At 42.1% G+C, this 15,685-nt stretch overlaps 1 protein-coding gene across 2 annotated transcripts in view; it reads left to right on the top strand.

Moving 5' to 3' along the window:
• Positions 1 to 15,685, top strand: part of GLI3 (GLI family zinc finger 3) — a 215,689-nt gene that overhangs the window by 63,634 nt on the left and 136,370 nt on the right. For both annotated transcript variants that reach the window (XM_040593148.1, XM_040593147.1), the window contains exon 3: positions 5,976 to 6,218. In XM_040593148.1, coding sequence (XP_040449082.1) covers positions 5,976 to 6,218 — 243 coding nt within the window. The remainder of the gene's footprint in view (positions 1 to 5,975; positions 6,219 to 15,685) is intronic.

Raw genomic sequence — 15,685 nt, 5'->3', positions numbered from 1 at the left:
TTTCTCAAAACAAACAAAAAACAGAGAAAAGTGTTGTGTATTCATATTCCAAAGGTCACAAATCAGTTCCTGGAAAATACTATACATATGGTAATGGGAAAATAATGAAGCTGAAAATCCATTACAAATGGGAATATAAATCTATACATTTTCAGTTTTGAGCTCAGATAATGTATGCTATTTATAAGTAAAAAAGTCTTGTAAAGGTATGCTTAAGCATTGAGAATAGTGAGTACCATACTTGTTATCTAATAAATTTTGTAGCCTCTTGTATGGTTGGAGTCTATTTTTAAAACCAATTATGAGCATTGTGCTTCGTATCTGTGTTAGTGTTTCCAGAGCACGTACTTCATGTGCAGTTGCTCCAAATGCAGGAAAATAACAAACTTGGGACCAAGAGTGCCCAATTTAAACTACTGTACCCACCCAAAACAAAACTTTGGTTACAACGCACACTGTTTTTAAAGGCAGGCACAGTCCTACAGATGTGTTTCCTCCTGCTTTGCTGTTAAGGTGGCCAGAGAGTAGTGATCAGCGTGTGTATAGAAGAGGGTGCAGATACACATCCTAATGAGCCTGGCAAGTGCTCTATTGCATCATTTTGAGGAAGAAAATATCAAGTCTCAAAAACTTAGACCTTCTTAAACATGAGGGAGATTGCTTTCTTACTTAGATAGCTATTCTATTAAGAATCTTAAGTAGTCAATCTTTTTTATGTTCCATCCCTACACACCCCACCCCCCCCCAGCTCACAGCAACCTAAAATGCTACTTTTCTGGGAAAGACTGATATTCTGACTTCAGTTTTGTAATTTAATGATGGAGAGTTTCCTTAGTAAACCAAATTTAGAGTACTAGAATGCTTATCTTATATCCAGACCTTGAACATAAAAGGCATTTTATACCAGCAATTGTTCATTTAATGAGCAATTGCAGAGTGCAGGACGGTTAAGGGATTGAGCTATATGCACCATTATTGCAAGAAGTATTCTGAAATACCAGAAATAGGACGTAAGCTCTGATCAGGGGGACTGTGAGCACAATTACCTTCTTTTCAAATCCTTCTGTGACACTGCGGGAGGAAAAAGGACTTTGAAACTTGAAAGGAAAGAGCTTGCTTTCAACCTCAAAAGCTAGGAGGAAAGGGCTCTGAAATTTGCTCAGTATTCCCAATTCACCATTAGCCTGTTTCTTCCTTTAGCCTCAAGGCATTCTCCGCTTTTTGAAAAGATGTTAAGAAATTCAGTCACAATAGAGAGCCTAGTTTTGAACATGTTTCACTCAGTCCATTGAGGTCTGGTCTTCAGCCTTTGTGTGGGGTGAATTGAGCTGAGCAGCAAGCTGGTTGGGGAGAGGTGAATGAGCAGTCTCTGTGCAGTCACAAATTCTGGCAAAGAAAAGATTACCCTTTCCTTTATTTTACAATATGCATTCCTGTACAATCCTGCTAGTGGTAATATGCGGAGCCGAGCTTGTGCTTAGGTCAATATGGAGCACTTGGTTTATAGCAACTCTTGTTAAGTTTGTCTTGTAATTGAAGCTGCTGTTGACCTTGCTTGGAGACCATTTGTAAAACCATTTATTTAGCATAAACTGAAATAATAAACCCTCCTTCTCTTAGGCTGATTGTGATAGGGTGACATTAGTTTGATTTAATGATTAGCCGCCTGACCCCTCAGCTAGAGAGAGCCACTTGAATAGGGAGAGTTCACTAGGAAGCACACAGGAAGAATACTAATGAGCTTGTTAAATTTAGCATGGCACCAACCACTTTTAATTCCTCTAATGGGAGAAGCACTGCCTCTGAGACAGAGGGAGGGAGATGTGCGGGGGGGAGAGGAAAAGAGAGGGAGGAATGCCCACGTCCCGGTAGCCATAGAATTTTGGTCAAGAGAAGAGCTTGGAGGGAGCATCAGCTAGGGTGTCTCGGACTGAGTTGTAAGTACCTTGTCTTTTCTTTTACCGTTGGCATATCACTCACGAGACAGTAATGCCCTCTGCAAGTGATGAAACTTAATAATTTAACAGATTTGACTGGGCTGGTGTTGTCCTGTTTAAGCAGGAGTCTCTTAAGTGTGTTGAAACTGATTTTTAGTGTAGTGTATCGGTAGAGTTCAACCTTTTGCTGGCTTTAAGAGGTTTAAAGTAAAAAAGCTTATACTTTGTCTTGGTCTACAATAAAAAAAGAGCAAAAAAAGTTCAATAGGGTGAGAAAGTTAAATGGATTTTTGCATTAGTTTTTGGGTTGACCTGACTTAATTTTCTGGGTAAATAGCTGAGCAATTAAAAGTGCATTTATTCAGGCATGCTGTCTAGTGTGAATTTTTTGAAAAAGCTTGTTGATTAGATGAGGTGCTCCTTGGTACTCAGCACTTGTAATAAAAACTGCTTCTGATCCAAACAGCAGGACTAACTCGGCTATTTCTGAGTGGATGGGAGAATCTTGGATCAATGTGATCATTCCAGGCTGGGCACTTGTAACACGTGTCTCTGGCTACTGACTTGTTAAGACAGGGTAGGATATACATGAGGAAAGAGAAGCTTATGCAGATTGCTCTCCGGGCCTGATAACTTTTTTCTTTTCTTATTAACCCCTCTCTCTTACACCCGCAAAAGGTGGGATGAACTGTGCTGGAGTCAGTGGGGCCCCACCGGCAGGGAGTAGGTGGAGGTAAGAGAGGATCAGTCTCTTTAACTTTGGCGTTTGTGTCTCTGCAAGATTTTAGTAAATCGGATGTTTCTTTTGACCCTAAAGCTGGCCACTTCTAAAACGTGCTCAGAGCCGTAACAGTTTTCATGTATTTGGCTGTAAACCCCTTGGCAGATGCTGCTGGAGAAGTGGGCTGTTTGCTTACATTTTTGCTATAGAGTCCCACTTGTTGCCATGGTGGGCAGTATGTTTCTGTCAATAATTTGGCCTGGCGCAGCTTGCCTGCACTTACTCTGAAAAGTTTATTGAACAATTCAGCTGAAACAGAACAAGATTAGACAGCTTTTGCCTTTTGGCGCACTGAAGTGGCTCGCCTGCCGTTGAGAGTCGGCAGCATTGCTGCAAGAGGACTTTCCCACTTGGTGCCTGCGGAGCTCCTGCAAACCGCTTGCCTGTTCATGTCTGGAGCGTGGGTGCTGTCAAGTTTCTCATCTGCCCCCTATCAAAAGCGGCTCCGTGGTGTGGAGCATGAAGTAAATGCTTAGTGAGCTGTTTGGCAGTTGATTATGCCTTATTATTGCAAAAATGCCATCATGTTTACTTAAAAAATACTTCTAGGGTTTTTTACATGGCAGGCAATTTACAGAAATGCTGGACTTCTAATAGCACACGGCAGTAATTTCATAATGGGGAGAGAGATGGTTGATGCAGAAGGAAAAATACTGCTTTTTGTTTTCCTTTTTTTTTTCCTCAAGAAACTATAAGAAAGGAAAGCTTATTAAAACAAAACACATTTTGCCTTGAGTTTCAAAGTTACTGGAAGTAGGTTTTGAATTTCATTCAGCAATTTGGAAAATCAGCTTGTTCCATAGTAGTCACTAATACCTTGATTCATGACACATGCGTGTTTTGAGAAGGAAGGAATAAAAGTGGAGACTGCAGACAGATGTCAGCTTCTTGTTGTATCCCAGGATGGCAGTTTTAACAAATATTATCTTTATATGGAAGAGTAAAAGAACTGAAATCCTATCTGATCCTTGGATTGATTATACAGCCCCACAAATCACTCCAGCTTGCTTCTTTCCATACTGTGGTAGCACAGGTTAACTTGCTCTGCTTAAGGGTCTGTCAAGATTTCAAATGGAGTGTAATCCCCTATTTTTACAAGAGTTTACATCTCATCAGTGAAAGTTCACTCTAGGTTGAAATTTAGCATAAAAGACTCTGGCTAGAGAGAAACGTGATGGAAAACATGACTTTGGGGTGATTTATTTTTTATTTTTTAGTTATACAAGCAGCTTTCTAAAAACCTCATATAAGTTTTAAAGTTTTAGATTCCCTTTTGCAGTTCTCTAACTGAAACCAGCTTTGGTGTAAAAAGTTGAAACCTTAAACCCTGCTAATCCAGAGAAGGGACCGGTGCCTGTGCATATTAATAAGAAGTAGAAAAGGGCAAAAGGTTTCAGTTCTACAGTGGTGTTGTCCATTTCCATTAACTCTTTCTCCTCAGAGCCAACCCTGGAAATGCTCTGTATGGAGAATTACTGCTGGCTGTAAAAAGAATTCAGTCCCTGGAAGATGCTGATAAGTCAGCCGAGCCTGGTTGCTGTAATACTTGGAGATAGAAAAATAATTAAGCGCTCAATAGGCTACGCTGCTGGGTTTTCTTGTTGTTGCTACTTGGGAGGAGAGGGGGCAGGGAGAAGACCAGCGACCACCACATTCAAAGTAATAGCATAGCGTGTTTATGCATATAATGGCCAAAATTCAGCTCCAGCTATCTACACGTACGGAGCCTGTTTCTAATCTAATTTGTATGTAGGCAAATAGGTTGAATTACGCTAGTGTCAGGCTTGGTGAAAGTAGTCTCCTGGTGAATTGATGGTTGGGACTTTTGCTGTGTGAACGAGTACACCAGGACAAGCCGCAAGTACAAATTTAGCCCTGACACCAAATCTGTGACGACTGAAGTGCAATCTTGGCACTGCTGTCCATGATCTTTCCTTGCACGTGGGCTGTAGACTAAATGTACCGTAGTTTTATTTCCTGGGGGCATTTTCATTTCCTTTCTAGTAACCTTTTTTTTTGTGACCAGTGTTTAATAAGCTGAGGTTCCTCATGTGCTTCCAGAACTGCTGAGCATCTTTTGGAGCTCAGCATTATTTATCAGTACTTCTTCAAGATATGTACCACTGTACACCCACATGTGCAGTGTGGTTGATTGCACAAGGCAGTACCTGGAGCATGGGTATCAGCCAAGGAATACAGCATTCACACTTGTTTAGAGAAATGTCTCTGGTTTTTAAAGCAATAACGCAACTTAAGGAGACCATTTACAGTAGAACCTTGTGTAGCTAATGAAACCCCTTTGCCACATGCCAGATGTGAAATGTACCCAGGAACGTCTGGCTGGCTTTGGAGGAACAAAACCATTTGGTGTGGCTTTCAGAGGGTGCACGTAGTCCCTGAGGGCTAAAATCCCTGTGGGAGCAGAGCACTGGCTCAGCAGCTGGCCCTGGGGTGGCCTGAAAGGGAGGCCCCGTTCCCCTCACAGGTGGTACCACAGGCCTAGAGACTTACTCCAGACCTAGGCCTTGGGTTTGACCCTCCTAATTATCCCCCCGCCCCTCACTTCCTTTTTCTTTTCCCCTTGCTCATTAAGAATTTGTGGGTTTGTCTGTGGACATGGGGGAAAAAAAGGAGAGCATGCTTCGCCACCCTGTGCACGCATGCCCATGCGGTCACCCGTTAGAGTCGGTGACTCGCCTGCACCCGCCTGATGCTACTGGTGCTGTAGCTTGAGCAATTTTACCCCTTTTTATTGTTGCCCACCTTACTTTTGATTGCTAACAACCTTCCTGCAAGGCTCCAGCCTCTTACAGAAGCAAACCTCCCATGACTGGAGCTGGGCTACAGAGCAGTGGTGGGTGGCTAGGTTTGATTTAGGCCCCTCTGGCGGGGTTCATCTTCTCCTCTTTGTAACAAATCACTTTTTTATTTTTTTTTTCTGCCTCCCGATCAGGCAGCCCAAACTCCCAGTCTCCTTGTCCCGGAGGCAAGAAAACAGCGAGCCTGTGTCTGTTCTTGCACAATTGATAGCCCCGCTGGTGGGAGCATCGGTGCATGGGTGACGATGATCTACCGCTCAGCAGCTTCCCCAAACCATCCCTCATCGCTGCACATGCACCTGCTGTCATGAACTTGCACCGTGAGGAGGATGGCGGGGGGAGAACTTTTCTTTATTGTATTTGCTATAAATGGGCTAAAAAGTGTGCGTGTCTCTTTCTCCTTCCCTTCTCTCTTTCTTCTCCCTCGTTTTTTTGCAGAGGATGAAAGTCCTGGGCAGACCTATCACAGAGAGAGAAGGAACGCGATCACAATGCAGCCGCAGGGTGGGCAAGGCCTCGGCAAGATCAGTGAAGAGCCTTCCACGTCGAGCGAGGAAAGGGCCTCATTAATCAAGAAGGAGATCCATGGATCTATATCGCACCTTCCCGAACCTTCTGTACCTTACCGCGGGACGCTCTTTACCATGGACCCCCGAAACGGTTACATGGACCCTCATTACCGTGAGTATCGATTGCTGGTTCATTTGTGGATGCAAAGTTGGAAGGCTGTCAAATTTGGCGTGATTTGATTTGTTGCCTTGCTTTGTCCTCAGGGAGAACAACTGCTTTGTCTTGGTGGGTGGGGAGGAGCGGGGTTGTTGAGGTAAATACAATCTCTTTTCCAAAGTTAAAAACCAGGGTGCAGTTGCATTGCAGCTTGAAATTACCACAGGCCTCTGTAAAGCAACTTCCACAGGACATCTCATCTGTTGCTAATCCTTCTCAGCCATCCAGGGTTGCATTTGCTCCACCTCCTTAATACATGAAGGAAAAAAAAAGCCACATTAAAGAAAGCACAGAAGGAAAATAAAACAGGCCTTAAAATCCCTCTTTTAAAACAAAATTGAAGTACGGTATTAAGGGGAGGAAGGACTGTGCCTTGTACAATGAGAATTTGTGGGGGGGGTGCGGGAGGGATTGGAAGGTTTATTGCTGTGTTTCGGGAATTTTATGTTTTGTTTTGGAGGTGGTTTAGGGATTCACGTGTGTGTTTGTGCATGCGGGCTGATGGACTACTTTTGCAATTTTCTTCCCCAGCTACAGCTCCCTGAAGTTGAGGGGGGGCAGAGGGGAGGCAAACAGTTTCAACTTCTGAATTCCTGCTCAGGCATTAATAAAAAAGTAAGAAATTAACTGACACTTGAACACAGATGTGGAATGGATTTCTCCACAGGCAAAATATGAGGGAGTTAAGCAATTTTTTTCATCTGCTTCTAGTTTACAAAAAAAGAAAGAGGAAAAAAAAAATCATTTAGTTGTGTAGTAATGAAGTACATCTTGAGGTGTCAAGGCTTGTGCCTTTTGATTATAGATTTATCACCCAGTCAGGATACAGATTTGCCATTTAACCTTCCAGTCTCCTATTCCAGATGATAGGCTTAAGACCCACAAAGAGGGGCCAGGCTGCTTTGGGGTTTTTTTTCCACATCATTCAGAAATTTTAGTGTTTTAAGGCAAAAGGTCATTAGCCAGACGACTGATTAGTGAGGACAGCTGATTAGTGCATGTTTTTTTGCTAAAGAAAGTGCCAGGGATAAAAGCTAATTTTATCCCTTCATTAGTTGGGCTAGCAGCAAAGGGGAATGTTCACTCATCAGGGTGCAGATCAAAGTATGTCTTGCACAACCTTAAGTCTCACCAACCTCCTTTTAAAAAAAAAAAAAAGAAAAGAAAAAAGCCTGATTGTTAATAAGGATGGAGGTATTATGAGAAAATGAACACTTGTTGTCCTTATAGTGTAGAGCAATATTTAGGGGAAAAGTTTGCAGTTAAGCTTTTGAGCTGTCTTCCAGCGTAGGCAGACGGTTTCTGTACACCCTCCTCCTTCTCCTGCTCTCTCACACAGCCCTGCTTAAACCCTCTGGGGGAGTTACTCATCTTTCTATCAAGTACGATGTGCTGCAGCACACCAGTGGCAGACTCCTTTGCTAGAGAGGCATGAATGTGCAGAGCAAATGACCGCTCATGAGCCGCAGCGCCTAGAAGTACTAGCTTGCGGGGTGGGTTGGAGGCACCATGCATAGTTTACAGTTTGTTAATGCAACCCCCAAATCTCATTTTTTTTTTAAAAAGAATCTTATCGGGGAAGCAAAATAGCTTCTCTGTTTGTAGGCTGTACAGCTGGGGAGAGGTGAAATGGGTGACAGCAGCAAACTCCCAAACAAACAACAAACCTTATGTTGAATTTAGTGGCGACGATTGCCATTTTGACCATCGGACCAGCTGCTAGCTCACCCCTTAAATGTAGTCCAAAATGTTATTGCTGCTACTGAAGATTCAGACTGAAGGAAAAGGGCCAGACAGTTAGAATGTGTCTGAGTGGTTTGCATTTAGTTTATTTTGGTTTATTTTATTACATTTGCCTTTTGATGAGAGTTCTCAAGATTTAATGAAGCTACTATGTCTGTATTGTGATCAATAATATTAGCTAGTTACGATGTGTGGGCTACTAGAAAAACATAGCTGTCAGAAGTTGAGAGAACAGCAGAAGTTATCCTGCATACAACAGCAGAGAATCAGGAGATGAGTAGATTTTTAAACGAGCAACATGCTCTTAAAGCAGAAGTCAGAAAACATCAGATGGGCAGACCTGCTTCATCACTGCTGTAGCAAGTTGTACATTTGTACTCACTGATTTATAAAATCCCTCAAACTATTAATGTCATATAAAGAGCCATCATGCTTTTATTTACCTTTAATAGATGTGATACAGAAGGACAACTAAAGAGACAAATGTCTAGTTAGATTTATAGGAAAGCAGACAGGCTTACTGAAATTTTCATAGTAGTTGCATCATTTATATATGTAAGACATGCTTTCATCAAAGTGGTGACTGTATTCAGGCTGACACTTACGGTGGTCCACATGAGGAAGTCTGAATAATGTAAACATACCCCAGTCCCACTGTAGCAACAGGTGAAGAACCAGCAAGTCTATTGTCTGTCTATTCCTTAGTTTCTTGCCAGTTTTGCTGGGCATATGGATAGAAAATACTGTTTTAATTCAACATAGTTGGATATGTAAACACTCAAAGTAATTTCTTAGTTGCCCTGTGGTTGGAAAATACAGACTTTTCAAGATGCCTAATTTGTGCTTCTATTTATACTCACTTAGTATTTAAAAGTGTGGGCGGGCTTCCTGTAACACAGGAAAAGGGAAAATAATTTTTTTTGAAGAAGAACATCTGTATATTTTTATGGCAAGAAAAGAAAAAGAGCATTTAAGTCAATTGTGTGTGGAACGCATGTCCCCTCCAGGAGCTGCAGTTATTAGAAACAACTTGAATGCTTTGCATTTCTACATGTAAATATGCGTGTCTCTTTGCATTGCAGGATTTTTTGTTGTTATAATTTTTTTCCTAATTAAAGTGACTGATGTTGTAAATGTTGCAAATAATAGTTACCATATATGTGGAATAAATACCTCATTGAGGGGGAGTTTGCTCTCCTGCCGAGTGTGGGTGGGGATAATGGTTGTGTTTCAAGTGGACCAGCTTTTCAAACAGCTGGGATGAAACATGCTATGGAGCTGGCGGCACTTCTGCACTGCCAGAGAGCCCCTCAACCATTTAGCAACTGAGAATGAGAGTGCAGCCTTATGCTCAGCTCACAGCCCTCTGTCTTCCAAGAGATAAAAGGGAAAACATATAGGCCTAAACCAGAAATTTTTGTTTTCTCTCTTTTTTTGTTCCTGATTTCTTAAGCACCGTTTAAACACTGCTCACCAAGTATGGGGAGGGTTGTTTAGTTTTTTTTTTTTAACTTTAAAAAAAACTTCTTTCTTTTAAAAAGCTGGAGGCAGATTACAAAAATGTGGGGTTTCCCTTCATGTGTTGCACCTTTTCTTTATTGAGGAGAGCCAGGGTTACTGAGCTTAATCACAGTGTTTCTTAAATGGATTTAAGACCTTGTGTTTCTCAAACACCGATTGCAGTGGTAGCTGGAGCCCCTTGTTAATGTAAATTCTGTCTCTAGAGGTAGGGCTGAGGCAGGGCCGGTGGGGATAGCAACTTTCCTTTGTTATTCTCTTCCCCAGTTTTAATTCTCATGCAGATTTATGGGAGTGCTAAGACTGCCTGTCTCACAAGTCATTCCTCATGGAAAAAATGAATCATTCCTGATGTAAACACTCTGATTTAGAACGTACTGCTGGTATTCTTCCCTGGGTTTCACAGCTCATCTGAAAGAATTGTTAGTACCTAATTAGTGAAGCCTGAAGAAGTATCTTAAGTAAAAAGCAGTGACAGTTCAGTTGGCTCTATCTAAAAATTTGTATATACAGGAATGGCCCTGGCAGGATTCTCTTTCTGGTACATTGCCTCATCTCAAAGAGGTTGCACTGAATGTAGCTGAAAGCAGGAACTCACTCCTGTTTATTATTATTGTTGTTGTTGTTGTTATTATTATTATTATTATTGTGTTGTGGTGCGTTTTTTCCCCCTCCTTACTGGGGATTTATTCTGCTAGTTTTGAAGCTTCTGTCTGGGGAAGTGGGAACTGCTTATTGCACATTTCATAGGATTAACCTTCCAAAGGTATTGATTGCCCACAGTTCCCACTGACTGTGCCTCGACTTGTGGTTTGTAAGGATCAGGCTCCACATAAATGCCTGGGTTAGATTACCCAGTGTTGGTGTCATCTCAAAATCAATTTGCAACATGAACAAAAGACCACAGCAAGGAAAATACAGTGCTGGTTCACTAGGTGCACTTGTTCATTTACTGTGTTTTAATTTCTGTTGACAAGAATTCCCTTTCATCTCCCCCTAGAAAAGGAAGAAAAAAAAAAAAAGAGGAAATCGGCTTGTTTCTGCAAATGCAAACTGGTAACTAGAAACACTATCTTAAAATACAATAATTAGAAAGCAATGAATTTTCATGGCAACGTGGACCATGATGGCCAGCTGTGCGCAACACATTGGGTACTGAAAGCAGTCCAGGTTGCCACCAGCAGATAAGCTCATGGAAGGGGGTCCCCATTTGCTTTGTATAGGGGGGAGCCAGTGGCATCCTTTGTTGTCTCCCTGACACATTTTGGATCTCTGAGGGACAACTAAGATACTTTTGGATAGTCCCAAAGTGGGCACTCGTCTTGGCTCACCTCTAGTTTCCCAGCATCACAGGGTGGCAGGAGCCTGGGACAGCTTTTTATAGAGGGCTACGTTATGGTAGGAGAGTGTCATTGAGGAATCCTTGTTGAGATTTAGGACTGGGGTCTTTAAAAACATTTAGGTGCTCTTCAATTTCAAAGTGAGTTTGGCCTCTTAAATACATCTGAAAATCTGGGTCCTACTTCTTCATCTCTTTTTGCAGCATTTGGCAGGAGAGGGGCTTAAGTGCTCTAGTAACAAAACTCCACTGACAGTGATTTATGGGGTGGTTTCCAAATGTTGTCAAGGAGGGCTAGTTGAAAGAAGTAAAATCTAAAGCTTTCAATAAAACTCATAGGGAAAAAAACCTTCTAGTATAAAAGTGAATGTCAGATTACTGGTGTCAGCAGAGCGACAGAAATGTTGATCTTCAAGAAAATGAGCATGTTTGCAAAAACATTTTTGGGATAAAAATGTAAAATGTAGTAATATCTTTCAGTAGTCTCCAACAAAAAATGTTACAGCTCTCAAAATCAAACTTAAGGTCAGAGGCAACTCAGTTTGAAATTTAGGAAGGTGCTGCAGACCTTATAAGCTTAGCAGTTTATAAATGGAAATATCTTCTCCAAGATGCCTCCCAGACCTCTTGGGTTGTGTTTGGGAAGTTCTGATCATTACAAGTACTCCGGCCCGTGTCTCTGGAGCCCTTCTGTGGAATAAGCCGGGTCTCTTGAGAGCTCTGGAGTTGCTGCCCATGTGTGATGCTCTCATTTGGAAGTAACAATTGCACCCATAGATTCAGAACTACAAGTGGCACATAGAGACATCCTTCCTTCTACCAGATTTTCTCTCTTGTTAGCATGAGACACACCACAGAACTGCCAATATTCGAAAGGGCTTGAAATGTAGTGTGGTTGAGAAGCTGAAAAGTGATCTTTTACAGATTATTTTGCTTTGTTTCATTTTTTAAGTTTAAGTGAATACACACCTTTGAATATTGACTTTTTTCTTGTAATTACCAGCAGTATGAATTTCAGCTGGAAACTATAGGCAATGACATGGAAAGAGGCAATCCTGTTTCTGTGGAGGGTAGAATAGGGTATTTGAGGTCTCTTATGGCCCTGTAATTCTGTTGGACTTCAAACTTTTAAAAATATCCTGAGAACTGAATTTAAAAAACAAGAACAAACCAAAAACCCAAACCCTCTGTGGCACCTAATAGTGTTTAGTGCCAGGCACTACCAAGTATGAAGCCTTCTGAGAAGCAGATGGGTTCTGTTAATTTCTCCTTTTTTCAGTTGTTCAAGTGCGTGTAAGCTGTGGTGTGTGGGGTTTTGTTTTGTTGGGGGTTTTTTTTGGTGTTTTTTTTTTTTTTGTTAAGGAATAGGGAAGATAACGCTGGGACAAATGCAAAAACACCTCTTTCACAAATCTGATTTGGTTTGTCAGCTAAAGCTTTTTTAGATGCTTTACAGTATGTATTTGTTGTATGTTGCCTTCATGGAAGGAGACAGAATACATTGCTCAAAGCCATAGAATCATAGTTAAGAACTCTGGGAAAAGAAAAAAAAAAAGCCAAGAAATAATGTAATCCATCTCTTTAGCCTCAAGGCAGATCAGCTGTCCCTAAATCAGGAAAGAATGAAAAGCTTCTTCAGAGTTGCTATGTCCCTTGATAAGTGGGCATTTTTCTCTTTAAGAGCCTGGTGACAAGTTCTGTAGTGGTTTTGGGCTGATCTTGTGTCTCTACGTGGTAACTTCTATAGCATCAGCAGCTAGAAGGTGCTTCTGAAAAAAATTTAGAAGCTGTAAAAGTCTGAGTTGAAAAGTTTTGATGAAGTTTCGTTTTCCCTCCTAGAGGTTTGTTAGCATGTGGGAGATCTGGTAGTTTCCATTGCTGTGTTCTTTGAAAAAAATCCAAAAACAAACAAACAAAAAACCAAACCACCAAAATCCCCTGAAACCCCCACAGCCTGACACATAGCTGTTGTGCTCATTACTGCCACTTCAATAGGCAAGATCATTTGTTTTCTCTTTTTATTAGTTATCAGAGCAATCTTTGTGCTGTTGTTGAGGCTATGTAGTGCAAGGGGTTAGCCAAGTATGATAGGTATGCAGAGAAGTAGTGGCCAAAGGAAGATAAGCATCGTTTGTTACAATTCTTGAAGCATCCCATAGTGTTGAGGTTGCTGTCTGTCAGTCAGCTTTTGGAGTGTTTTTTCCCTGCGAGCATTTCTTGGCCAAGGGCACTCAGTATAAAAAGCAGCCTCTTTGCCTTGGTTGCTCAGACCTTTAGAAAAGGTTAACTGGGTCTCACAAAGCTTTTGGTGTCAGTTGTTATCTGTATCTGTAAAGTGCTTTGTGGCTGCAACAGCTTGAGTCTTCGTGGCAAAGCACTGGGAACATGTGAACCAGGTGCCGGTTCAGTGATCATGACCTTCATCAAGAACTGGAACAGGTTGTCCTGAGCTGGTGAGGACAAGCCACGTACTCAACCACTGTGCAGTGCTTTACACTGCCAGGGAGATGTTTCTCTTGCATTGGTGGCCTTCCATCTGGTCAGTGTGATAGAGGGAAGTCATTTGCCTAAGCAGAGCCTTCAAGTGCCATTGTCATGCCTGGGAGGATCCCAGCTGGTCTGGCTGCCACCCTGGAAAGACTGCTCCTCCGCATCCTGTGTGATATCTGTTACCTCTGTATGAACATCTCAGATACCTTAGGGGTCTAAGATGGCACTATGTGTCTGCATTTAGGCAGCTGAATCCTTGTCAGTGTTGTAACCAGGCGTTCAGATCAGTGTGTCCAAATGTGGAAGACAAACCTTTAAGTTCAGTTCTTTTTTTATCCCCTTCTCTGCTGCCATTGCCCAGCTCTTGTCAAGAAATCTGTGGCAGTAATTGGGTTGCTGAGTAGCTAATATCTACAGGGTGCTCCTCTTTCATGGTTCCCTTGTGTTAATTTTCTTGTGTCCTGGGTGCTTGTCACTGAGATCTGGATGTGCACTCCCTTGCTGCTGCCTCTGGGGCTGGGGGGAATCCCAGATGTGTGGGCACTGAAGGGAGGGCATTGTGTCCCAGAGGGTGCCTCAGGCTGGGCAGTGGGGGTAATGGCAGTGTGAGGGCACCATGGGCCTGCTCTTTCCATGGCATGGACTTGTCAAGGGAGGTGATGAAAGGCAGCGTCATTCCTGCTGACAAGGTCCTACAGAAGTCTCTTAGCATCAGCTTTGGCCTCCTGTTGGAGTCCAGGGTTGAACAGACCTTTACTTTTAAGGCAGTTCAAATGCTTTGGTTGATGAACCATTTTCAGGATCACTAGCAGATACAGCTTTATTCCTCTTGATTGAACTCAGTACTTGGGAGAAGAGCCCTTAGCCAGAGCCTCTGCTTCCTTTTATTCACACCTAGCAACCCAATTAGCTTCCTCTTAGCCTGGCTCTTGGGTAGTTTACACAGTGCACTCTAAACTCTTATTAAAACACTGCTCAAATTACTCACAACTGGGGCTCTTCAGCTTGCTCAGTGGGTGACATCTGAGTTTGGAGATCATGTCAGGTACGCTTCCCCCTTCAGTCAGAGTTATACTGGCTGCCTCTTTTCATTGGTGATCATATAACTTACAGCCGAGGCAGCAACCACCAGCGCAGGGAACCAGTACTGTACTATATGTCAGTGTACTGGTAGCTGTGTTTTTTAAAGAGTGCAGCTGCTGTATTGGCATGTGGTCATTGGCATGTGTGGTGGTGGTTGGTACACAGCAGCAGGAAAGGCAGTACATGTCTGGGAGCGTTTGTATGTACAGGTTTGTACATAATTTTTATACCTTCTTTTAAAAATAGAGAAAAGGAATGTTTTGTGTTGTCTCAGAATTTGTCTAGCTGAGTTTTTGGAGTTCAGTACAGATAGCTCCCCAGATAATGGAATCACTTTCTAATCTAAATTATGCTCGTTTCCTGCTTCACACTGAATAAGGTAGCAGAGAGGCTCCCCCATTGTTCACTCTGGTTTCCCTTTCATATTTCAGTGCTGCCCCAAGCCATCATTTTTCCCAAAGAGCAGAATGGTGCTGATCCAGAACCCAATGAATTCAATGAATCAACAGCTGCTTCAATGAACTTTTTCATAATCCCCAGTTGCCTTATATTCTACCCTTTCATCTTACCTGCTCCTCATGCTAGCTGTAATTTAAAATCATAATTCTCAAGGATCCATGTTACCACTAAGCAAATGAAGGGCTGAACATTGCTATTCCTCTATCTACAGTCCCCTGTTGAAGTAGCTTATGGTAACAAGCCAAAAGTAATGGCGTATGACATACTTGCTAATAAATGGCTGATTATGGTAACAACTGAGTGTAACACCATACCAAGCGTTGAAGCAAATAACTGATGAGGTAGAATGTGTTAAAATAAATTTCATTCCAGCATGTCATACTCTTTAGTGTAAAAAGGTACTGCATTTGATTTGTATGTTTTTTTCACCAAGCTGCCTACAGATACAACTGTTGAAAGCCTTCAGCTTTGGCCTTGACTTCTGTTGGACATGGTTGTTGAAATGAAATTGGGTCACTTGGGTGAATAAGGTTTCTTTGGATCAAGGACTGTGTTACATATAAACAGGGGTTGCTCACTTAATCGGGATAGCCCAGCATGGTACGGTAATAGGAAGCTGTTGGCACCAAGTTATGTGTCATGCTGGATGATATTTGAGTTGGCATCAACACCAGTGATCTACAGTGCTTTTAACAATAAAATTGGTGCCAGACATTGAAAACTTTACTTGCTGCTATGATAGCAGTGGAATTTTTTCTTCTTTTAACTACAAAGGAGAAGAGGAGCACTA

The sequence above is a fragment of the Falco naumanni genome, chromosome 4 (genome assembly GCF_017639655.2).
Source record: "Falco naumanni isolate bFalNau1 chromosome 4, bFalNau1.pat, whole genome shotgun sequence".
In the NCBI taxonomy this organism is placed as follows: domain Eukaryota; kingdom Metazoa; phylum Chordata; class Aves; order Falconiformes; family Falconidae; genus Falco; species Falco naumanni.
This window is presented reverse-complemented; position numbering and strand designations above follow the sequence as displayed.